Source organism: Anabas testudineus, chromosome 22 (genome assembly GCF_900324465.2).
Source record: "Anabas testudineus chromosome 22, fAnaTes1.2, whole genome shotgun sequence".
NCBI lineage: Eukaryota > Metazoa > Chordata > Actinopteri > Anabantiformes > Anabantidae > Anabas > Anabas testudineus.
Genome location: NC_046630.1, coordinates 9,635,363 through 9,660,359, shown reverse-complemented (window position 1 = coordinate 9,660,359; position 24,997 = coordinate 9,635,363). Strand labels below are relative to the sequence as shown.

Sequence of the window (24,997 nt, the reverse complement as noted above, 5' to 3'; positions counted from 1 at the left end):
CAGCTTTCAAAGTAGCCTTTTTGCAATAGTGATTCAACAGCGGAACGATTGAGCAAGCCTGTGTAGGTGGGAAGTATTTGAGGCAGACACCACTTCCTTTCAGGCTGATGCAAGTTGAATCATTGAACTGTCAGCAGTGTGGAGAATACTGTACGGTATGCCGGCTGCTCTATTCATTTATTCTTATCTGGTAGCTAGTTTGTCATTTATTGTTGTTTCACTGTATAATTGTTTTTGCATCTATCACGGTATGGTAGATATGACGTTAAATATCAGATGCATAGCTATTTTAAGGCTAGCAAGATGTGATATCTGTTATTCACATATGGGGGTCCTTTCAACTGTTGTGGTAGGACTTACAATACAGTCTCACAATGTTACTACTATTAACTTCAATCCATGTAGTATTCAGAACATATTGTTTTTAATTCACTTGTATCCTTCTCTCTCGGACAGTGTTAAGACGATGACAGATTGTCAGGGAGACTGTGAAGGAGCGCTGAGTCCAATGGAGCTCTATGAGAAACTGAACGCGCAAGGAGACAAAGTGAGGCACTTGAAAACGGCTAAAGCAGAGAAAGTAAGTGCCTATTAACTGCCTTTAATGAAAACAATGACATGACTCTATAGGTTTGTTATTAAAGGTTAGTTACAGAATATTCCAAAGATAGATCCTATAGGCTGCTTCCATGAGAGCAAATTGGCTGCTGTTGTCCATGCGGTCTGTCTAACAGCAGTGTTTGGGCTCCTCAGGCTGAAATTGATGCTGCGGTCCAGTTGCTCCTAAAGTTGAAAGTGAACTACAAGGAGGTTACAGGTCAGGATTACAAAGCAGGGTGTCCACCCTCTGAAAACTCTGTTGCTCCTGACAATGGGCCAGCAGCAGATGGTGATAATGATAATGATGATGAAGACACAGTCGACCCATGGAATGTATCCACCACCAGTGCCAAGGGGGTAGACTATGACAAACTCATAGGTAGGTTAAAAATGAGTGCCAGGCGTGGACTTTGAACTTTGAACAGCTTTACTCATAATACCCACAATATGAATGTTGTATGTTGCAAAGTATGAGGTCATTTAAGCTGAATAATTCACATTTTGTCTTGTCTTTCCTTAGTGAGATTTGGCAGCAATAAAATTGACAAGGAGTTGGTGGACAGAATAGAAAAAGTCTTGGGACAGAAGCCTCATCGTTTTTTGAGAAGAGAAATCTTCTTCTCACACAGGTTAGCAAACTAGAAACTGAAAGTATTTCATCAGCTTTACTCTACAGTCAGTTTGAATATATATATAAGTGTGTTTCACAGAATAGTGTTTTACATCATGTTATCATCCAGTAATTCTGAAAATTAAGGCAGCGTGTCGTCATACTCTGAACATTTGACCTAGACATCATCACATCATTGTGATTTTCCAGAAGCTCCCTACATGTTTAGTAAAACAGATGATACTAAGAAGCTGAGAGCTCACGGGGAAATGACACGTTTTAACCCCTTTTTCCTTTTTTTCAATTCAATTAAATGACATTATTCATCTGGGAGGAAATTTCTGGCAAGCAAGTTTGCAAACACAATTAAACATAACACTTCAGTTCACTTTCACTCCTATTCATAATAAATAAACCTATTAGATAAAAAAACACCTAATTATAATTAAAATCACCTGACTCATTACTCTTTTTTGGCAGGGATATGAATCAGATATTGGATGCATATGAGAAGAACAAGTCCTTTTACCTTTACACTGGCAGAGGTCCATCCTCAGAGGCTATGCACGTTGGTCACCTTATCCCATTTATCTTTACCAAGTAAGTTCTCACCTCCTAAATTATGATACCAGTCTTTCACTTGTGCATCTGATATTATTTGTAGATTTTGAATTGATTCTAATTACTTATTGCCTTTTTTCAGATGGCTTCAGGATGTGTTTGATGTCCCCTTGGTGATCCAGATGACTGATGATGAAAAGTACCTGTGGAAGGATCTAACACTAGAAGAATGCCACCACTTTGCTGTAGAAAATGCCAAAGACATCATTGCCTGTGGCTTTGATATCAACAAGACCTTCATCTTCTCGGACCTCGACTACATGGGGTAAAATATGACATGAAGCTATATTTATATTTTTCTCTGGCTTTGTTTATATAAGTAAGTATGCATGTAGTTTCATACTTTAGTCTGAATTACTTTGTTTTTTAATGTGTTAATTTTAATTTCTTTCCACAGTTCATGCCCAGAATTCTACAGGAATGTGGTTAAGATCCAGAAGCATGTTACATTTAACCAGGTTAAAGGAATCTTTGGCTTTACAGACAGTGACTGCATTGGTAAGACAACTGACAAGTGTTCAGTGACAAGAAAATGATACCATAAGTATGTGAAAAATCACTGAAACCTTGCTACAATGCTTTGGAAAGAGGAAGATAAGATTTTTTTTTTTTTTTTTTTTTTTTTTTTACTAATGATTTAATTTACTAGATTATTTTGTCAAATGTTTAAAATGTTTTGTTTTTTTGTAGTTTAATGTACAGATCAGAGATCAGTAAATATCAGTATATCTGAGGCATCCGCTGGTAAACGTTTGGCACTGTAACCCTTTATTTGTAAGGTTTTATTACATTAGGCCTGATTCTGATTGTATATTGTGTGAAGACATTATTTGCACTATTGTGTTTTGTTATTTCTCCACTCAGGAAAAATCAGTTTTCCAGCCATCCAGGCAGCTCCATCATTCAGTAACTCTTTCCCACAAATCTTTGGAGCCAGAAAGGACATACCGTGCCTCATCCCCTGCGCCATAGACCAGGTGAGGACAGGTTCACAGTAATAGATAGCAATGCTATACAGCAGTGCCTTTCAAACTTTTTACACCATGCACCACCTCAGAAAATGTTTGGCTCTTCAAGTTCCTAGCACCATAGTAGACCTACCTAACTATTCAGCTACAGCTATGGACAGTTCAAGAATAATTATTATTGTCATCCACTTCAAACCTCTTAAATACTCAGTTAGACCCTTAACACTGCACGGTGCATCCATATTTAAAAATTAAATAAAAACTTTACTGTACTTAAATATCAAGTAAAAAAAATGACTATATGTGTAGCTCCAAATAAGACTATTTGTTTTTTGTCTTTTCACCCCCCCCTCCCCTTACCATGGCAGCCTGTAGTAGAGGTTCTTCTGCGTACCACTAGAGGGAGCCTGCCTTTCATGTTTTTGTATTTACCCTCTCGCTCTTTCAGGATCCATACTTCAGGATGACCCGTGATGTAGCTCCAAGGATCGGCTATCCCAAACCAGCCCTGCTGCACTCCACCTTCTTTCCTGCCCTACAGGGGGCGCAAACCAAGATGAGTGCCAGTGACTCCAACTCCTCCATCTTCCTCACTGACACGCCCAAGCAGATCAAAAACAAGGTACCGCTATTACTAGTTACTACTAGTGAAATGTTACCAGTCAGATTTAGACTGATAACTGTTTCTAAATGGCAGATCTGAGCTAAGTAATTACTACTCACAGGTCAACAAGCATGCATTTTCGGGAGGAAAAGACACAGTGGAGGAGCACAGGAAGCACGGTGGTAACCCAGAAGTAGACGTTTCCTTCATGTATTTGACCTTCTTCATGGAAGATGATGAACAACTGGAAAAGATCAGACAGGTAGAGTGAGAGAATCAAGTGTAGAGATTTTATTATTCGATTTTTCTTTTTCCAGAAAGATAATAAGATATTCGAGTCATTATGTTGTTTAGTTTTGTTTTTTTCCTATTCTCTGTGCGACATGTTCTCTGTATCTTTCTTTGAACTTTTTATCTTGAACTTCCTTACTGCTCTTTGCAGGACTACGCAAGTGGAGCTCTGTTAACCGGAGAACTGAAGAAGATTTTGATTGAGACTCTGCAGCCGATGATTGCTGAGCATCAAGAGAGACGCAAACAAGTCACAGATGAGACTGTCAAACAGTTCATGACACCGAGGCCTTTAAATTTCAAGTTGTAGCCTGTTTGAGCATCTAAGATAATTGAGCCATTATGCTGTCAGTTCCAGTACAAGAATAAATAATTAACTCCGCTTTTTTCCTTTTAAAATCAGTGTAATTTCTAACCAGATAACTGGCTTTTTCTCATGCAGTTTGCATCAGAAATGCAGAAAAATTGTAATTTAAATTATAGCCACGATGTGCTTCTCTGTGTCAGACCAAGCATGGGCCACACCTTCATGTTAACTGTCATGTTACTTCTTAGCATCACACTGCAACAAATGTACATGTTTATCTTCATGAAGTGTTTGTGTTTACTGTGCTGCTGTAATGCCACATGAGCTCCTTGATCTGGAATTCAGTTCAGGAGAGAATGACGATTTAAGCATATTGCTGCTTGATTATCAACAACACATCTACATAATGTATCTACACTGTAGGTCTTGTTTTTTTTTACTTGGACAATTAGCCTTTTGAGCATTAACACAATTTTCCTTCTGTATGGTGTACATAAGCATCAATGTCTTACTAAACAGGACAAAATCAGGACATAAACAATGTATTTGTAATCAGAAATGGGTTTTTTCCTTTCAAGCAAATAGAATAGCATCCTGTCCACATTTCCTTGTAGGATTTATCAAGAATTCTAAGTACTTACAGTAATTACAATTTATTATGTTGTTATATAATACTTTACCTTAAGTCAAATATAGTACTAGTATTAGATTTAAAGAATATGATCATGAAGAAGGTGTAGAACATGGTTAAAATCATTTCCAAGTAGCAACAATGCCAAAATAAATGAGCCTGTTTTAGGGTGTTCAGTGCAAAAGCCATCAGAGCCTTGTCATTTACTTAGATTTGTGTGTTTATTACTCAACAGATTTCTAAACAGATAAAACTTCACAACAAACAACCCCAGTGTAAACTAGAGCAGTTAAGGTCAAGGACAACTGCATCTACAAGACCAGATCTCAGTCTGTCATAGTTTGTGTGACATTTGCTTGAGTTGTGCAGATACATATAAAAAAAACATGTGATGAATCAGACTGAGTGTGTCTGTTCATTTGATCCCAGATGTCTTCAGGAGTTGCACTGCTTCGCAGCCTTGTGTCCTGAACTTGGCACTAAATAGTGCAGACTTGTCATCTGGCTGAAGTATCCCAGTTGGACACTCCAGCATACTGATGACGAGCGGTGATGATAACGGTGTTGATTTTGAGGATGGGGTGGTTCTGCGGCAACAGTTGCAAACTCTCCTCTGGCCGCAGCCAATCGGCGTGGGGGCGTAGAGGGGCCGCAAGGGGAGTTGTCCACATCCAAGTAATCCGATTGGGCTTCTTTAAAAGGGGCAAACACGTTTCATGTCTACTGCGAGCCCTCGCCTCCTCCTGCTGTACAGAAATAGAAAGGATTTGGCAGCGAGAGCTTCGTCTAGTAGCGAGGCCGAGGACACATCAGCAGAACCCGCCGCTCACGGTTCGTGTGATCGTCTTTAGCCGGAGATCAGCATCCGAAACCGAGAACACGGCTGCACGGCTGCACGGGCTAAACTTGTTGCTTTAACGTTGGGTTTGTCAGTCTTTGAGTTAGCTTGACAAATTTCAACCTTCAAAGCTGCTTCTGAGAGGGGATGGCGCTGGACTTTGCTGCGGGCTGTGCAGGAGGTAAGTGAACCTGCAGCGGTGTTAGCTAGCCGCGCTAGCCGGGTTAACAAGTGCTAGCTAACTATTAGCATTAGCTTTAGCAACCTTTCTGTCTTTTCATCGTCAGGCACTGGACTGGAAGCAGGTTTAGAAAGAGACTGATGATATGTGGGACTCCTTAAATATGTATCTTTAACAAAAGTCCGACCATAAAGGCTTTAAATAGTCCCCAACACTGAGAACCAGTGGTTCTGTTGTGTTTACAACATTATTTCTGTGGGTAAATCAGCGACAGGTAGGGCAGCTGTTATCTTTTTTGACTTAGCACCAACTATTGCAGGTTGTTGACAAGTTGTTTTACAGCACATTCGGTTGAAAAATAGTTGTTTATTGCTGCATATTAAATCCAGATTTCCTCAGTCACCTTTCTGAACTATTGGGGGGCTGCATCAGTCCCATGAACTGCTGTAATATAATTTTTGAGCCCTCTGTCGAAACTCTTTCCAGGTCTCTGCAGCTGCACACGACACGTCTGAGAAACGACATAAACAAACAAGATGAGCAGGGGAGACCACAAAAAACACACAGTCCTAGCCGTATTTTGAAATAATATGTAAATCCCAGATGTAAGGTGAAGTTTGTAAAGTGATCTGGCATCTAGGGAGTGGTGGGTGAGGTCTATTGTCATTCATGAAAGGCAAAATTAGTTTCATCTGAGATATAGTCCCGCACCCTCCTGCCCCCAGAGTGATAGAAAATGTTCTTACAGAGACAAAACAATACCATTATATCATATATCGATGCTCCTCAGATTATAATAACCCTCTGCTTTGAAAGATTCCTAATTATTCTTCTTATTCCCACTTGTGTCACCAGTATAAACCTGTGAACCTTGTCAGCTGTTTTGTCTTTGCCCAAGGCCAGGTCTTCCCAAACTCAAGCACTTCAAGGACCTCAGATAGTCTCACTTTAGAGCACAGGCTCTGACGTGACACAAGTTTAAAAGAGCCCAGACAAAGAGTCGGTCTGAGAGAAGAGAGATCTTCATTTAACATGCTGAAGACTCTCAGTTTTGGGATTCAATGCATCAGACTGATACTGTGCAGTAATACACTATTAGATAACATGCACACAGCAGTATAGCCTGATATGTGCCCAGCATTGTATCAAGTATGTTTCCCTAAAACTACTGAAACTGATTCCCATGTAATGTAATGTAGTGTGCTACCTTTGAAATGAGGGAATAAAACATAATCCTGCAAGTATCCCGCCTCTACTGAAATACCAGGTTTCTAGTTAATCAGTTAAAGCCTGCAGAGTCGTGTGTGCGCATATGTTGTCAGCTCATGTATGCAATTGCAAACAAATGTAGGTGGAGGATAAGAAATAATACAAAACTAAAATGAAATGGTTTATCAGTCTCCCACAAACATAAACATCCACCAGAATCTGTCTTATTAACACTAATATACTCTCTGTGTACAATAGAGCACGTTCGGGGCAAATACTCTAGGTCCTAATATGGCACTGTGAGAAGATCCTGTTTCATGGGATTTCAACTCATGGATATAAGTCAAGGACAGGGCTCTGTCAAGCTTTCGTCACTCAACAGTGCACTGACCCACTGATAACTTCAGTCAGTCTCGCGATGGGCGGGCTGTTTGCTGCTGTTAGATGAGCCACTTGATCATAAGCCAATTTCTTTCCTGAAAACTTGCTTTGAAAGTCTGCGTCCCCGTAATGCTTTTAAATAAGATTATGCGTCATGTCTTATTTTTCAGGTGCTGCTGGTGTTTTGGTTGGGCATCCGTTTGACACTGTTAAGGTGGGTGTCTGTTTCATCCTCTCCACTTTTTACCCATGTTAGGCAATGACACAATTCCAGCTGTTAAAATGTTGTAAGACACTCAGTTGGCAGCCCTAGTCTGAATCCAAATGACATGAATTAAGTTACACAATCAGATAATTAATAGGAAAAGGACCTCAGATTAGTGTAGTAATAATATACCAATATGTATTTGTTGAATTGTTCCAAGTATAATTTTAGATTGAATTTTATGTTGTCTATTTCTTTACTTTTTACCAGTCATTTATGTTTTGAAACCTTTTAAATATTAATGTTTGTAACGCGCACTTTATATTCATAATTGGATTAAAACAGCTTTTGCTTCTGTATATTATTGTGCACCACAGAACAAGTTAGCAGAATTATCTCAGTTCATAGTCACTTTATATGTTTACTTTTTTCTCATTTAAGTTGCGTGCCCTCGCTTCCTTTTTACATTTGAGTAAAGTTGTCAAGAAAGTTAACTAACGGTGGTAAACCCTAATACCAGTACAGCCATTACACGGACTATACTTTACTTTCTGTCAATTAACTGGGATATTCAAGGATTCTACTTGAGTCCATTAACTAATACTGCGTTCAGTTTGTTCTCATAAATCATTCACTTTTGTTATTAAAAGGGTAAGGAGATTTTATATATGGCATACAATTGTGTGTACATTTGCAGCATCCACTTTAGAGGCATACAGAGATGGTAAATGGTTTGGTTGTGTACCATGCTTTCAATGTCATTTCTCCCTGAGCCGGTGTCTGCTGGGGGGCTCGGGGAGGCTGTCTTTAACAGCAGCAGTGTCACTGTGTTGTAGATGAGAGAGAGAAATAACAACCTCTCCACGGAAATGTGGCCTTGTAAGTATGGTCAAGGTCTTTCTTCATCTCACCCAATGTCTTGTCTTGAGCTAAAGAAATATAGAACACAGAAGACATTTTTACCTTTTATTTATTTTTTATTCTCGGTTAATAGTTTATTTTTTTTGTTGTTGTTTGTTTTCTTTTGTCTCCCACATGTTGCTTTTTTTTTGTCTGCTGAAAGAAACAATTTCCCTTTAAACATGTATTACAATATGCAGTTTATAGTTATTACTCTTTTGTGTGACTCAAACGTGAGGGCTGTCATCCACAGGTGCGGCTTCAAGTTCAAAATGTGGACAAACCTTTGTACCGTGGGACATATCACTGCTTCCAGTCAATCATACGCCAGGAGTCTGTAAGTTTGTGCTTTTTGTGAATCCCTCTGAATGTTTTACTGCTTTACATCACATGTTTGAAACTGTGTCGCTGCCATCATATGTGCTTACTGTGCCAATGCAGAATGGTCTGTACACTAATCAGAGTGTCCAGTTACAGTGCTGTCAGCTTGCATATTCCTAACATGGGTGTTGAGGTAGAAGGGGGAGGTTGTGTGGGTTAGCCAGGGACAGTGAGAACCTTATTTCTGCATGGTCTAAATAAAGCTTTGTGACATCGTGCCATTTGAGCTACAGTAAGTGGCATGTGCTTGAATTTCTTTTGGCTGTTGCATTTCGAGGAATTGGGCTGTATTCCTGCCACAATAAAATGGCAACAAATGTGGATGCACATGTTAAAATTATTAATTGGATGGTATGTTCAGTTGTAGTTGTTGGTATACTTGTATACCAGTAACATTCTGGTGCTTTTCCGTACGTCTGGACTAGCCAGTAACCACCTCTAACTACAGGGACTTCAGTTCATATAAAAGCTTACTTATTATACACAAAAAATTTATTTAACTTTATTAGTTACTAATTTGTTCCTACAGTGATCTCGGTCATTTGTCTTTGTCTGTAGGGTCTAGGTCTGTACAAAGGCATCGGCTCCCCAATGATGGGGCTGACCTTCATCAATGCCATAGTTTTTGGTGTACAGGGCAACACCATGCGCATGCTTGGCCGCGACACACCTCTCAACCAGTTCCTGGCTGGAGCGTCTGCTGGAGCCATCCAGTGTGTCATCTGTTGCCCAATGGAGCTGGCCAAGACACGCATGCAGATGCAAGGTACTGGAGAGAAGAAGTCTAAGAGAAAGATGTATAAGAACTCCCTGGACTGTCTGGTGAGAATCTACAAGAAAGAAGGCATCCGAGGCATCAACCGTGGCATGGTGACCACACTGCTGAGGGAGACGCCTGGTTTTGGTGTTTACTTCCTTGCCTACGACACGTTGACGCGTTCACTTGGGTGTGAGCCTGAAGACCCGTACATGATCCCAAAGCTGTTGTTTGCTGGTGGGATGTCAGGCATTGCTTCCTGGCTCTCCACCTATCCTGTGGATGTGATCAAATCGCGTCTGCAGGCGGACGGACTCGGCGGTGTCAACCAGTATAACGGCATCATGGACTGTGTCAGAAAGAGCTTACAGAAGGAGGGGTGGAGGGTGTTCACTCGTGGACTCACATCCACCTTGCTCCGTGCATTTCCAGTGAATGCAACCACATTTGCCACCGTGACCCTATTTTTAATGTACATGCGTGAGGGAGAAGAGTGCAGCATTCAGGGCTCTGAGCCACAGTCCATCCAGCTGCAGTCTCTGCAGACACAGCCAACCAGCATGTGAGCTATAGTGCAACAATGAGCATTACCACAGTGATCAGCAAATCTGTCTCCTGTAGATGGAATTTGCAGCTTCTTGCGGCCCCGTGATCTGTTGATGGGTGTCCTCAGTAAGCATCTGTACACAGAGCTTCAGCCAAGTGACCACAAGTAGTATTTAAATAATATATATATATATATATATTTTAAGATGTTACATTTGTAAATATGCCCTGTTTTTAAAACATCCTTAGTTTTCTGTACATTGAGTTTTAGGGTAAGTTAGGAAACTTAATGGTTACAGGTTAAGTTGCTGTAATGTACAGTGACTGTTACGGATGTCCCTAAAATTGAGTGTTTAATGTTGTGTTCAACTTTATAATGGAGAATATTTGGAATTCGTGTTACCAACTGGCCTCCACTACTAGTCATGCCTAAGCCTGTGGAGTGTTCATTCACAGTTACTGATTACAGAGTAATCAAAGTTGTGTAAAAAGTATATGCTTGTAATCTTCCTTTTGGAAACTTCAGTCAGCACCACACAGGTGTCTCCAAAATGATAATACAGTTGAATCAACACCCATTTTAACTGTTTGGACATTACAGCCTTCTTGAGGAAGGATTTATTGCAAAACTGTTGTATTAGTTTTAGCATGGTGTACCTAATAAACTAGTGAGAGTGTACATTTATGTTAATATGGTTGTTTTCATTTTCTGATGTTACAGTGTATGTAGGTTCTATCCTATGAAACGTCATAGGTTTATCCATATCACTGCTACTGTGAGGTAAACTTAAATCAAACTTTTAACTACTTCTGTTTTTGTTTTGTTTTATCCACTTTAATTACAACCTGGAGGGCATAGTATAAATATTAGACTCAGATTTAATAATCTGATGTTTTTGGTTTATCTTGTTGTTTTTTGGTTCTGGACATCAAATAATGTCCAAAGAAAGCACCTTATGGTATTTTTAAACTTGTACATGACTAAAACACATTGTGTTTAACTATTTGCAACAGATTTTTTTTTCTGTTTAGAAAAAATTATCAGTTTCAAAGCTGTATTTTTCAACCTCTTGCACCATGTTTAGCAGACTCCATTTTTGTCCACAAGGAGGTGCTGTCAGACCAGTTTTGAGCACACAAACATGCATATCTATGAGCCATTATATTTTTACAGGTAGTGTAAGTACAATTGTACAACTTAAATTAGAAAAAATAACCTGATATTTCTGCTGAATTACTCACTGGCCTACCGTTTACTGTTCTGCAGGGGGGAAAAACAGGTTTCACTAAGATCTACATATAAAGTTCAATTCTGCAAGTAGTTTTGTCTTAACAACATTTTGCAGCTGAAAACACTTACACAGGTATGAACTGTAAACTATGACACATCAATCGCAAACACACGCTGTGTGCGCTCTGCCTACAGCAAAAGTACACATCTTCATGCCTCCATCTGCAGTTATAAACTGCTGATGCTGTTACTGTTCTTGTCAATGTCAGAGACAGCAGTGTTGCTGTCTAAAGAAACAATGATATGTATATATATTTTCTCTGTTCTCATGTACTAAGGTGTGAAATCTTTTTAGATTTACTATATTTACAATCATGTATTTTTCTGTTCTTTAGAGAAATACAGTAAAACTACAGATCTGCATCTGTCTAGGTTTTAGTTTGACTATACCAATGTATGACGCATGATTGCTGATATCTTTGTAAAAGGGGTGCTTTGAACAGCAAATGTTGAACCAAAGCAGCATGCACACTATGTATTTCTTGAGAAAATGGTGAAATAAAAAAAAAAAATCTTAATTTTCTGAAAGGTATGGGTCTGTGCGCAAACATACATTACCTCTGTATTAGTCTCAGTTTTGACAGTTTGTCAACCTCACCCACAGCACCTAAGCAAACATTGTGAATCCAGAAACTTAAAATCAAGCTGCATTTTCCATTTAAAGAGACGACAGGCTGACCTCCAGTGGTTACTTGGATGTTACTGACCTCTTGCCTTGGAACACAAACTTGTTGATAGCCATGTACAAAAACTGTTTATTATAGACATTTGACATAGTTTATCATTTCAGAGTCCAGCTGTAAATAAATATGCATTATTCTAATAATAAGTTATTCAAGTGGTAATCAAATATTGATTTCTTATGGTCACAGTGTTGATGCCAACAGTGGCAGATCATGAGTATTAATGGAAATACTTCCTATTCAAATGATAGAAAAGAAATGCATAAAACAAATAGTATGTTTGGTCAATAAACCTTTAGTATTCCATAACATACAAATTATGTTGAGTGGTGGTTTTACTTCAACCTGTTGCAAGAATACTGAAACAATATCCTGAGGGTTTTCTCTCATTTAGATAAAGCATCATACAGAGCAGATACTGTACATAGCACAGTATATAGTTTACACAGTAAATGGCATCTTCTGGTGCCTTGTGAGACCAAAAAGACCCAGTAGCTTTACCTTTTTCTTTTTGTAGTGTTACTTTCCCAGGCTACTGACAGATTTTTCCTGTTTTTGATGTGTTCATGAGGAAGGAGTCACAAGAATAGCGTAGGAAGCGGTAGATCGCCTCAGCTCTGGATCGACTCATGCAGCCTCCTTTCTCAATGTCTTCAATGGAGCTGCAGGAAGAAAATAGTAGGTAAGAAGAAACGCTGTTCTGTACGTCAGGACAAGGAAAGTATCACGTTTTTGTCTCTTGTTTTCTACAACATCCTGCATACATACCTGTTTATGAGATGGGCGATTGACCTGAAATTCTGGCTCATGTTGAGAGCATGGACGTAGTTGACAGAAGGCAGACTCAAGTACATCTGCAGAGCCTGCTGCATGTGCTGCCCTTTAACCTCAAGTGGTACAGCGATGCCCTGACCTTTACGGTGCTCTAGCCGTGCCAGGTCTGCCAGTAAGCCGGCACTCTCTTCAGTGCTATGGCTCCACAGCAAGCGTACCCCAGTGCGCACCAGGCCCGCTAACGTGCTGTCATAGTAACGTGTCCGCTGAAATGGGCGTGATGTCTCACCTAAGACAGTGACATTTATGATTAATAACAAAAATCTCCACTGTTTTTTTTTTTGCTGAAGACATGAGACAAATAATAAGCTTGCTCAAAAGGTCACAACCTGCTTAATGCGTCACCTTATTATACTTTGAAACCTGTAGATACTAACTTTCACTTTCTCAGTACTGATTTGGAAATGTGTAATTTAAACTACTGAGGAATGTGTACTGTAGTTCTACCTACTAGCTAGAGCAAGTCCCATGGTTTAAATAATGTGGCTTGGTATTAAATTATTAAATCAGGGCACCAACTGACCTGGCTTGGTTCGGTCCTTCTCCACAATCAAACAAATGCGCTCAAACAATCCCTGTAAGCTGTTCACCCTTTCAGCCAGTCGCTTCCGGTTCTGTATTGCAGCCAAATCTGATTGGCTGTGCCTCTCCACCGCCATGCGGTTGCTGACGATGAAGTAGCTGCCGTCCAGTGAGCAGACATGGACAGTAGCTCTGTGTCGCTGTCGCAGGCAGGTCATCAGCTCCACTCCGCTACTGATGCAGCGAGTGTCCACTAGAATGCAAACGGACCCCGGTGGAGCGGGGGACTCAGTGACTGACACATCTTGTCTGATAGACGTCTGGGGCTGAGGCACTGAGATGGTAGCAGGGGGTGCCTGGACAACAGAAAAACAAATTCTAACGTGATCACAAAATTAGTTTTAGAGTAAATGCATTCTATCTGGTTAAACAAATCAGTACAGTTTGTGCCTATGACCTGCTTCTTACTTTCACACATGCTGTATAGTCCTACACAGTTTGGTTTTACCTGGGTTTGTTTCTTGGAGGATAACAGTAACTCTGGCTCCACAAAGTCTAGCTCGTCAGAGAGGAGATGTTGGTTCTCTAACCTCTGGCGACACCTGCAGAAGAGAAATAAGTATTTTTAAATGTGTGCAACTATTAACAATTTGCAACAATTTAGAGATATAGAATTCCTTTACCTCTCATTTAGCTGTTTTTCAGTCACTGAGCTCTTTTGTGCTTTACTCAACAACGAGACCTTGGATGCTATGGTACAGGACGATGAGTAGGAGGCTTTCTGCTGCTGCTGCTGAAAACTGCTGGGCTCTGGCTGCACCACCTTTGGGTGCAAGGGGACAGCAACGCCTCCTCCTGTAAGGTGTCTTCTTTCTTTATCAACTTGCTCTGTCTCTTCCTCACTAGAATCATTAATGCGTATGACTCGGCTGCGCTTGGTTTTCACCCCAGCTCTCTGCTCTGGCGGAGCTTCAGGCCTGGTTTTAGCTCCTGTTCTTGCTTTATGTAGGAGCACACGCCGTCTAGTGGCATACTGCCTCCTGCCATCCACATAAGAGTCCTCGGGCACAAGCTCAATGTCTTCAGCTTCTTCCTCACTGCTCTCCACCTCCTCCTCTTCACTGCCAACCACAAAACTGTCCTCTGCATACGTTTCGTCCATCTCAGGAACCTGGGAAGAAAGGTTAGGGACATGCATTAGTTTGGAGAGTTTTACCTGCAGGTCCTGAGAACAAAAAAGCGGAGAATAAAATTTACAGGATACCTGTGAAAAGATGTTCATGTTGTTATGGTTTCTGTAGGACATTTTGAACTTGCCCTGTACTGCAGGGCTTCTCACTGACTTCAGGTAAATCCCATGCATCTCTGAGTCTGATGTGAAGGAGAACAGACATGAAGCCCAAGTGTAAATGTCACACAGCATGACTCCTTCAACACTGAAACACTCTGCTTAAAACACGCTAATAATACAATACAATCACATTTCTTGGTGCGGTACCATTCAGTCCCTGGGATAAGTGCGTGTGGTCAACAACAAATCCTTCAAGAGACTGGTTTTGCTCTTCTCCATCCTCTTCATCAGATGACATGTCTGCTCCCTCCTCATCCTCCGACATCTCTGCTTCTTCATCCAGGAACTGACGCCCTGTTTGACATTTTGTGCGCTGACAAAGAGACAATGGGAAAATGTCAAGATTGATGAATGCTGAAGGTGAACTAACAGATATTTATAGCATTGACATTTCTATGTAGGGAGGAAGATGTCATTTTTGGGCTAAAATTAAATTGCAAATATATGCTATTAACATATAAAGTTATCTTTTATTAGAGGCAGAAATAGATAACCAGAGCTGTGTCTGTGTCCTATGAAAATATGATGAATAAATAGTATCATTCAGATTCAGATCACAGCATCCTGTCCATCTGTTGCTGCACAGACCTTGGCTTTGCCCTGTTGGACTCGTTGCCTCTCAGCTCCCTGTGCTTTCGTTCTGCATATGAAATCAGATTTCTGGAAATCATCATCATCAGAAAGAGCTTCAACCTCCGTTTCATCTGACTTTAAAACAATAGAGAAAGAGAATTAGTCAAAATTAGTCAAAATACACTCATAATGATATATGATGCTGCATATTATATTTGCTTTGTTAGATTTTTGTGAGTAATTAAGTGGATGAAATTATTTAAATCAAATCAGCATATTAATAAAGAAAATCTTACAGTATTAAGTGCAGCTGCACGTTTCCTTTTCACTACCACTGGAGAATCCACATCACTAGAGATCTTGGACTAGCAGGGACAAAACATTTACATTTTACAAATGCATTTTGTGCATTTTCTGGATTTTCTTTGTCTTATAGGACAAACTGTAATTTATTTTGACGGATCTATTTATTGAGAAAATAATTGTTAGATAAATAAAATGATAAAAATAATAATTATTTGCAGTCTAATGGCTAGTGTCAACGGGCCTTTTGCTCACCACTTCTGGGGACGACAAAGGGTTGACCTTGTTCTGATGTCTTCTTTTAAGAACCACAACTTCATCTTCACTGTCACTGTTACAACCCTCTAAAAAGATGAGACACGAAAAATGCAGGAAATCTCAGTAGTCAAACTAAATTAGGACCAAACAGTGAGCTAATACAAAACAAACAAACCTGTATGAGGAGGTGAGTCAGACACGCAAATTGATTCCTGACGTGACTTGTTTTCTGCACCTGACCTTCTCTCAGCGTTGATGGTGCGACTTTCCATTTGTCTCCTTTTCAAGGTGGAGAGTAAAGATGGCGTTCGAGGACAGGCTGGACCAGGCAACAGCATCCGCCTAGCTCCGGGTGATGGGATTGGAGATGGTAGTCCACCACCTTTTGACATCAAAGGTGAAGTCAGAAAAGAGGACATCTCTCTCTCCCTATGCTCTGTCAGCATTTGTGGCGTCGACTGTTTGGATTTACTGTGCTGTAAAGACATTCTCTGTATATGGATGCTGTTGTAAGGAGTGGAAGAGTTAGAGATGGCTGGAAGGGACACTGAGGAATCAGCCTGCTTCTTAGACTGTGGAGAGGTCAACATATATGGAGCAGAATCAGCTTCTACTTCTGCTTCATCCTCAGAGTCCTCCAGGGAATAGCCAAGGTCAAAGTTAACAGAAAAGTAGTCGTTGGAGGTGTCATTTTGTTGAGCTTTACATTGAGATGTAATGAAGTTGTCTGTCACTAAATCTTCTGTTAGAGATTTACTTTGTGCTGCTGTGTGTGTATCATGTTTTGACGTGCTGTGGGCATTTGCATCCTGTGTTATAACCTTTGGATGTGTAGTATGGGTTAAATGATGCATGTGTGCTAAATCTTCTCTTTGCACTGTAATTATTCGATGTGCGCTGTCTGAGTGCTTACTGCCACATGAGTTTGGTGAGTTATGCGTTTGCGTGTTAGATATCTTTTTTGTGTTATTAGAAGTGTCTCTAGCACAAGCAGATGTCCTGCCAGGAGTGGAGATGTCTGGGATGGTCATCTGCAGAAAAGCTTCATCATCCCCAAACAGATCCATGCTCTCATCCATTCGCGAACTGCCCTGACAGGTCCTGTCATCGTTTATACTCCCATGTATCAAGGCTGGCATTTTCTCTTTCTTCACATCCTCCCAGCTGTCTTTTTCCTTGCTCATGCTGTCATCTTTCATTTTCATTTCTTTGTATTCTTCAGCTTTCTCACTAGCATGTTCCTCCTTGAAGTAACTGTGCATTTCATCCTCTGTCTCCTTGGCAGTTTCCATGATGTCACAATTACCATTTTCTTCTTCATTCCCGAAAACCTCATCCCAGGTTGGACTGTCACTGGCTATACTGACAGGCTTTGGCTCTCGACGACACCACTCTTTATCCACTGGAGGCTCACACGAGTGTGCCCTGGGGGAGGCACTGCCAGCGTCACTCATCATCACTTCATTATCATCGTCATCTACATCCAAGGTGAAGCTGACTGGGAACGGCTGATGAAGCTGCTGAGGGGAGGGAGGAAACAATGCAGTAGCTATGTCGACATCTAAATCTTGGGTCAGTGGTGGTGGAGACCGAGACAAGAGCTCAGCCACGTTGGCCAGGATGGTCTTCAGACTCTCATCCCTCAGTGGGAGAAGTTTAGCAGAAGAGGGAGCAGGTGCTGAATCCCATTTAGGGAGGTAAAACATGGCTTGAAGTTCAACATCTTCATCATCATTCATTTTTGTAATTAACTGTGAACCCTTTTCTAAATTTACAAAACTTCTTACTGTTTGGTCTGTGACATCCTCATTAAAAATGACACAGTCATCGTCCATGTCAGCTTCTGGACAGTCATTTTTAGAGGCATGAGGACAAACGGCCTCAGGTCCTGGCTGATCTGTGAAGTCATCATAACGTCCATCAGAATCATGTTCAACAGGAAGGCTTTGTTTCGTCACAGCTGACGAAGAAACTAAACCTATTGTTTTTCTTTTATCCCTCTCTGCTTCCTCATCAATGCTTTCTAGATCAGGCAAAGACAAACGAGACCGTTTGGGTTTCTTGTTGATACTTTTAGTGCAGGTCTTTTTGCCCATTTTGTTTTTCTGTACATTCTTCACGTGGCTAACAGCATTGACTTTGTGGAGGTAAGGAAGGAGCTCCTGTTCATAATGACATTCCCCCTGAGCATAAACAGAAGAAAAAGAGCTGTATAAGACATTATCCCTGTGAGGGAGAACAACAGTCAGAAAGCTGTAAACGGGCAGTGGACTTGCCAACCCATGTTATTATGGCAGCTAGTTCATCAAGCAAATAGCACATCAATTCATGTTTATACAGTAATCTAATCAGGAAATGTCCTATGAAGAGACATCATATTGTAGCCACACATGATGCACATAGAAAAATGTGATGTGACATTTTCTAAACTAATTTTTCTACAGAATTGAAGAAGACAAACACGGAAGCATCCTGTGGCAATGACACTCAAACAATACCACAATAAAGCTTCCAAAACAAGGCTCCATCTCTTTTTTATTGTAGCTAATGTACAAGCGCGCACGCACACACACACACAAACACACACACAAACACACACACACACACACACACACACACACACACACACCATCCAGCACCTGTCAGAACATGTGACCTGGAAGTGATTCATCCAGAGTGGTATCCTGCTTGGGCTGGCAGGGTGCCATCGCACCCGTGACCAGCAGGACAAATATGCCCAATGAAGTCAGAAAAGGAAAAGATGATCAATGTAGTGCGAGTGTGTGAAAAGAGTGTGTGTGGAAAGCAAAATACTAGTTTTGCCCAGCAAAAAGAAAATAAAACTGAATCAGACATTAACGTGTGTCTCTTATGCGTTACATTTAATAGGAACGGTCTGGATGGGAGAAAACTGCCCCTAGTCTTGTTAAAATGGGGAAACAGCATAATCTTTGTCATAGCGCAAATGAAAAAGTGCTTGTTTCCACTTTCATTTTGTTATAAAAGATGGTGTAATCTGCCATCTTTACCACATATTTAAACTGGTGTGGAAGAACTATTGCTTTCCACCTGCCTTCAACATTTAATATGACAAACAAACCTGCAGGCAAACACTGAGCTCATTTTTGTGCAACAAAAACATAACAACTGTAATTAATATTTGTTGTAAATAATCTGCTAGATCTATGTTAATGTTAAGGATGAAACTAGATTCATTTGTCTCTTTAATGATTATTTTATGTGCACAGTGGCTCATAGTGATTAATTAATGAGACACCTGAAGACAACAGAGCCATGGTTAATGTTAGTAATACCTGCCATGCCATGTTCCGTATGACAAGTTCAAATATCAATCAAAGAAATTGGTCTTAATGAACAACTGAAATTTTTTATAATTACTTGGACGAAACTCTCAACACAGTCCCCACAAATCACCCGACTGAGGAGGAGGGAGGGTTGAACGATCAAGGCTAAAAGGTTTCCACAAACTGTGTATGAGAGTGTGCATGATGATTTTGAATGTTACTGTTGAGTCCTTTGTTCATTAACTTCCACAAATCAAAACGGCTACAGGCAGAAATGAACTGCAGGTCTCTACACAAACATACCACAACATAGCATGCTCTCATTGTACTGCAGTTACGATTGTGAAGTTTTGTAAAGGCATTATTCAAAAACTTTTTAAGTTTTTAGGGCAATCCATCTTATACAAATCCTTAAAACTCCTGTATTCATCAGACATGGCTTTGCTTATAGCTGTCCACTTTGCACAAATATTAAGGTCAAAGCACGTCCTCTAAACACCACAATCCTGATGGAAAATGGATCAGAGGTTTTTAGGCATTCAAGGATTTAGTCACAATAAACACTGGGGGAATCTATTGTAATGGTCCTCCCTTGAAAAAACATTTGAACAGGCAGTTTTTAGTGCGTTGTAATGCCTTTTCTTGCTAAAACAAATAAAATAATGTAGTGAACTTCACACAGGATTAACCTTAACCTATGGCACACAATTAAAAAAATATTAGATTTAGAAGTCTCTGGATGTACAGATGTGGTAGACCAAAATAAACTTGATGAGGAGAGGAGAGGAGTGCGAGAGATGCCAGGGCTGGTAGGGTCGGCGGGTTTGCGTTGTTCAGACCACATGAGGAGGAAGTGGAAACTTCTCTCAGTTGATTATCTCATTGAGCTACAATAATGATAAGAATTCAATACGCAAGGACCCACAAAAAGAACACATGATCCGTATTAATTAATCTGCATGAGTTTGTTTCCAAACATGCTACAGCTCAAGATGAAAACTCCTGTAGTTTCTTTGTCCTCAAATTGGAAGATGCTCACTGACCGACACCAGCTGCCCTAGTTTAAACCGTGGTCTCTCAGAAATGTCCACTAATTGCAACAATTGCTATAGTTACTAAACCACATTAACAAATGCAGTTTCTGGCTTTATACTAAATTAAATTGCATGTAAATATAATGCTGAAATGTCAACAATTAGCAAGAATGAAATGAGATTTACACGTTAATGTGGTTTAGTAACTTAATAGTAACTATAGCAATTGTTGCCAACATACGTCTAATTAGTAGACATTTCTAGGAGACAACAATTTATGTATAGTTACTTAGTCTTTACTAAATTAAATATGTGTATATCTTAACACACCCAAAACATCAGTCTTATATAGGTTAATGCTAAAAACTATTGGATATTGTGAAATACTACCGTCTATGAATTAAGTTAATTTAAAGTGCCATTTTTATTTTTTGTGGCCTTGTGTCTTTTGATCTCCAGCTCCCCACTGCTCAGCCCCGTACGTGCTCACTGTACATGTAGGTCATCACAGCCTGACCTATTTCCAGTTTCCTGCCTTACATAACAGTTCAGAGAATCGTTACATAATCCCAGCAGTGGAGGCCTGCCTGCCCTGTGTTTCCTCATCACAGAGAAACAGGCAGCAATGAAAATCACAGCTTGGTTTTGAGCTCACCCAGACAGAAAATGACCTCCTCAAACAAGGATAATGGCTTCTGGAGTGCAAGGCTATTAACAGCAGGAGGATGTAGTGTTTGTGGGCAAGCAAAATAAGTTAGGACTTTCATTTAAGTGCTTTATTTATTTATTTATTGTTGTTGTTGTTGTTGTTCCCCCTCTGATATTGACGAGACAAGCAAGTAACCCGTGGTTATCCCTATATGAGTAAAAATGAGTGTACATACATACTGTAGCTGAAAGAGCTTGTGTGCAAATGGGAATATATCTATTTGAAACATAATCAAATATTTTTACGCATAATCACAAACATCTCAAACATCTTCAAGGAGTTTTCAGATTAGATCCTTCCACAAATACAACTAAATGAACTTAAACAGCTTGAGGATTTAGACTCAGTTTTTCCTGTTCTTTGCACCAAACTACCTGTTTTTCACAGGAAACTTTTAAGAAATTGTTAGGAAACAATGAACCTATTAAACACATTATTACTGATTGTAACATATTTATTGCTATTTTCTTCAAATGATAGAACACTCTTAAATGAGTATGTGTAATTTGTATGTTATGCTCTGTAGACTGCCAGATTAGGGAGCATGATTTATGATTAAACTAACTTGCCAGATAGCAAAGGCAAAGACAATGTGAACTGTCTGAGTTTACAGTATGTCTTGACCCAAGTTGGATCACATGAATAAATCTGTGGTCCTGCAGGCATTACTTGATGAAACATTTAACTGATGTAATCTTTAATAGCCTTGGACTTGATATACATGTAAATATTCACAGTAAACCCTTTATAGTAAAACTGGCAGGGCTGTCGGCAACAATTCAAGCCTATGCACTTATGTCTTCCACAGCATATTGTTCATGACCTGAATTCAGCAACCCTGGCATGTTGCTTCTTTTTTGCATTGTAATCCTGTTCTGTTTTTGTTTTTTTCTACAGGTGAACTAATTCTCTCCTTCCTTGTATGGTCAAGGCCCAAAACTGAAAAAAGGCAATAAGACCCCACTCGTTACTTCAGCCAATAGTCAGTTTTACCATAATCTCTGACCCAGTTTCAAGGAGTTGCACAAATTCAGGGTTCTTATCGATGGCAGAATCTTGTAAAATAGCAGATGGTGAGAAGAGGAGGCCTGGATCGTTCTTTAAAACAGATCACTATCATCAAGCAGCTAAGACTTTGAACCAAGCTTCTACTGGGTAACTGGACATCAAAAACAAATGAGTTATGAGCTAAAAGACATCCCAAGGAAGAAAAAATAAATAACTTCTCTATAAAAGTAAGGAATTATAAAAACTGTAATTATGAATGCCTTAAAGAGAAATAACCAAGGCAGTGTTTCCGGTGCTATCTTAAAAATGTTTTTTACTAAACCTAATTTAAGACATAGAAAACAAGGGTGAAGTTGCCTGGAAACACCAGGATGAATATGAAGAGAATTTTTTTTAACTGAATCCACAATTACGCCATGGAGCCTATTTATTATGCCAAGAATTTGCCTTCCAGGTCACAATCATCTGTTCACATGCAACTCAGCTGACTCCTTTCAGACTGGTGAGTGTATAAAGTTGCCCTGCATAAACATAGACTCTTCCTTTTATAAAACTAAGCAAGTTATACAAGATGTTTGATGTCATTTTGCAGAGTTTTTTTTCTTTCATGGCACCCATTAGGGCTATATTATCTTTTACCTTAAAGGTATCAAAATACTGTAAAATAATGTTGTTCTACATGAACACGTTGTTCAAGTTCTTACCTCATTTTCCTCTCTCATGTTGTCTACGAGCTCCATCACCTTAATGAAATGTTGGCAGCGGAGAGAATGATCAACAGCGTGGGTAGGAAGTGCTTTGTGCTGCCAATGTCTCCATTCCCACAAAGACAGCTCTCTGGATGGTGGTCTGCTTTTGGAACTTTCCTCCTTTGGGGCATCAAATTACATCATAATATTTAAGGTATTAGTAAAATAGAAACATTATATTCAAGCTAGTAATTAATGACAAACACGGAGGTATCCAGCAGGTCAATCTGTAGATATTTACAATGTTAGTCCATATTTTTCTAAACTGTATTAATTTTACTACGACCATTTTGTGTCTTGATTTCAATCTTAAACGTGTTTGAATAAAATAATCAGTAAAATTATTACAGCATTAAGTGACGCATGTTACAGAACATGTTATATGTTAAATATAGCAAAGAAAGAAAGAAACCTGAGGTAGTAGATCACTGGGTAGTGACATGAAGTGTGACTGCTTCAATGTTGGATGAGCTTCACATTCCTCTAGCTTCATAGTTGAGGCCCACACGGAATATTCTGTAGAGCTTAGTAACCCATCCAGTGTTGTAGGGCCCTGTCGAACTACCACATTAGACATACACACAAGCTAAGAAACCGACATCCAGTGTCCCCAATAAAAGAAACTTTGTTTCCTCAATCTCTGTTTGTGATCATTTTTAATAAATGTCTGATTTCATACTCAGGTTTTGAGGGTGGATGAGTGAGGCCCGTCCCTCAGAGTGGGAACGGCGACCTCTGACAGACCTCCTGCTGCTCTCCTGGTGGTCAAACTGGCCACAGGTAATGTGCATCCTATGCAGGGTGGGGTTCACTGCCTCGGGCAGCATCCGTGGACTGTTGGGGTACATGTGGAACCCACTTTTGTTACCGATGATGGACTTGTAAACACTGCGTTTGTTGCTCTGGCTCTGGTTGTAGGTCTGAAGAAAACAAAAACCTTATTTCAATGGCCCAGCAATATAAAGCACAGAAAATACACAAACTACAAATCCCATAATGCAGCACAACAGATGCCTTACCAAACGATAAGCTACCTGTGATCATTCCCGCTTCAATTGCGTCAGATCAATCTTGCATCTGTTGATGTGTACAACCCTAATTTCAAGTCATAGCCAGCTCCACACAACGGCCAAGAAAGAAGCTGATTCTGAAAACACAGACTTTCAAAACCAGTGGAAGGCTGAATATATGTTTACTCATATTGCCGGTAAACCTGTGCGTCTTGTTTGTGGAGCAAATGTTGCCGTAATTAAGGACTATAATCTATGAACGTTTTGAATTGTTATTAGTTATTAGAAAAGTTATTTTAAGTTTCAATTTATTTATTTGGGAATAATATTGTACCGTCTATTTCGATTCATATTTATGTTTAAAAAATGTTTCGTTTTAGTCTGTTTAATAAATGTTTATCCTGTTCGGCCCACGACCTAAAGGGTGCTTTAGAGTTAGAGTTTTGGCCCTCTGTGTGATTGAGTTTAATACCCCTGGTCTAGGTAAGTAGTTGGGCCATCAGGAGATATGTTAGTTTTACCCTATTGATGATGTGTTGTTGCAGTATTAATTCTGTTTGTGGGTAGGAAAATGAACAGTTAATTTGAGGGTTGCTATGTTTTCTCACCCTCTCCTCACGGCCTTCAGCCAGGATGACAACAATTCGTCCCTGGCGCTTTCGACCAGTACGTCCCATTCGCTGCACAAGACGGATAGGATTCTTCTGCGCATCAAAGCAAACAATCAGGTCCACCTCTCCAATATCCAGCCCCTCCTCCCCGACACAGGTCGACACCAGTGTGTTGAAGCCTCCCTGACGAAATCTGTGCACCACCTAAAACAAAAGTGATGGAAGCAAAGCTACAGTAAAAATGCAGTATACATTTTTTATATGCTGTCAACCTAAACATATGTGTGTGTTTACAGCAGCCACCAGGACACAATGTACATTTACATGCGAGTGCTGTTACTGCATTATTTATTCAGAGGAAATGCAGGCTCTGTAGAGAGAAACTGCAATGAGAATTAAGTAGCAGTGAAATAACTATACCATCATAACACTAACTTTAGCACATTAAGCTAAACTAAACTACATACACTACATTGTCAGTTCATGCAAAAAAAGGCACATAGTCACTACCTCCAGCTGTTCCTTTTGAGTGAATCCTTTAACCCCCTTTCCAGCTGAGGCTTGACCCATAAAAGTCATCACCCGTATCAGTGGAGCATGGCGGTTCAACATGGCTGCAATTTCCTGTACACTCTCACGGAACGATGAAAAGATCATCACGCGCGTGCTCACTTCCTGAGGACCTGAACACGGACATGGACGAGACAGAAAGAAAGAAAAGAACAC

At 40.0% G+C, this 24,997-nt stretch overlaps 3 protein-coding genes across 5 annotated transcripts in view; 2 read left to right on the top strand and 1 right to left on the bottom strand.

The window, feature by feature from the left end:
* Window positions 1-98: 98 nt before the first annotated feature.
* On the top strand, window positions 99-5,006 carry wars1 (tryptophanyl-tRNA synthetase 1). 2 transcript variants are annotated; one of them, XM_026340546.1, is made up of 11 exons: window positions 99-150; window positions 457-580; window positions 754-979; window positions 1,121-1,229; window positions 1,691-1,810; window positions 1,914-2,096; window positions 2,229-2,329; window positions 2,696-2,808; window positions 3,248-3,421; window positions 3,525-3,665; window positions 3,846-5,006. In XM_026340546.1, the coding sequence occupies exons 2-11, from the start codon at window positions 467-469 to the stop codon at window positions 4,002-4,004; spliced, it is 1,440 nt and encodes a 479-aa protein (XP_026196331.1). In that variant the 5' UTR covers window positions 99-150; window positions 457-466; the 3' UTR covers window positions 4,005-5,006. The 2 variants fall into 2 exon arrangements, with proteins under 2 accessions (XP_026196331.1, XP_026196332.1); XM_026340547.1 differs by having other exon boundaries at window positions 138-155.
* A 258-nt stretch (window positions 5,007-5,264) lies between these two features.
* LOC113147830 (mitochondrial basic amino acids transporter) lies at window positions 5,265-11,833 on the top strand. The gene is made up of 4 exons (XM_026339089.1): window positions 5,265-5,651; window positions 7,412-7,455; window positions 8,600-8,683; window positions 9,286-11,833. The coding sequence occupies exons 1-4, from the start codon at window positions 5,618-5,620 to the stop codon at window positions 10,048-10,050; spliced, it is 927 nt and encodes a 308-aa protein (XP_026194874.1). The 5' UTR covers window positions 5,265-5,617; the 3' UTR covers window positions 10,051-11,833.
* A 226-nt stretch (window positions 11,834-12,059) lies between these two features.
* Window positions 12,060-24,997, bottom strand: part of fancm (FA complementation group M) — a 31,761-nt gene continuing 18,823 nt past the window's right edge. For both annotated transcript variants that reach the window (XM_026339087.1, XM_026339088.1), the window contains exons 9-24: window positions 24,782-24,954; window positions 24,269-24,475; window positions 23,330-23,570; window positions 23,063-23,211; window positions 22,606-22,770; window positions 16,021-18,028; window positions 15,843-15,931; window positions 15,581-15,649; window positions 15,300-15,419; window positions 14,859-15,024; window positions 14,625-14,731; window positions 14,044-14,531; window positions 13,869-13,962; window positions 13,362-13,716; window positions 12,773-13,067; window positions 12,060-12,666 (exon numbers count right to left, since the gene is read on the bottom strand). In XM_026339087.1, the coding sequence (XP_026194872.1) occupies window positions 12,537-12,666; window positions 12,773-13,067; window positions 13,362-13,716; window positions 13,869-13,962; window positions 14,044-14,531; window positions 14,625-14,731; window positions 14,859-15,024; window positions 15,300-15,419; window positions 15,581-15,649; window positions 15,843-15,931; window positions 16,021-18,028; window positions 22,606-22,770; window positions 23,063-23,211; window positions 23,330-23,570; window positions 24,269-24,475; window positions 24,782-24,954 (4,856 nt within the window). In that variant the 3' untranslated portion in view covers window positions 12,060-12,536. The remainder of the gene's footprint in view (window positions 12,667-12,772; window positions 13,068-13,361; window positions 13,717-13,868; window positions 13,963-14,043; window positions 14,532-14,624; window positions 14,732-14,858; window positions 15,025-15,299; window positions 15,420-15,580; window positions 15,650-15,842; window positions 15,932-16,020; window positions 18,029-22,605; window positions 22,771-23,062; window positions 23,212-23,329; window positions 23,571-24,268; window positions 24,476-24,781; window positions 24,955-24,997) is intronic.

Excerpts from the sequence above, each read along its gene's own strand:
- wars1 (XM_026340546.1), top strand. The coding sequence starts at position 467 with ATGACAGATTGTCAGGGAGACTGTGAAGGAGCGCTGAGTCCAATGGAG. Across the intron at positions 581-753 it reads AAACGGCTAAAGCAGAGAAA|GCTGAAATTGATGCTGCGGT; the intron begins GTAAGTGCCTAT and ends TGGGCTCCTCAG. Across the intron at positions 980-1,120 it reads AGACTATGACAAACTCATAG|TGAGATTTGGCAGCAATAAA; the intron begins GTAGGTTAAAAA and ends GTCTTTCCTTAG.
- LOC113147830 (XM_026339089.1), top strand. The coding sequence starts at position 5,618 with ATGGCGCTGGACTTTGCTGCGGGCTGTGCAGGAG. Across the intron at positions 5,652-7,411 it reads TGCTGCGGGCTGTGCAGGAG|GTGCTGCTGGTGTTTTGGTT; the intron begins GTAAGTGAACCT and ends CTTATTTTTCAG. Across the intron at positions 7,456-8,599 it reads ATCCGTTTGACACTGTTAAG|GTGCGGCTTCAAGTTCAAAA; the intron begins GTGGGTGTCTGT and ends TGTCATCCACAG.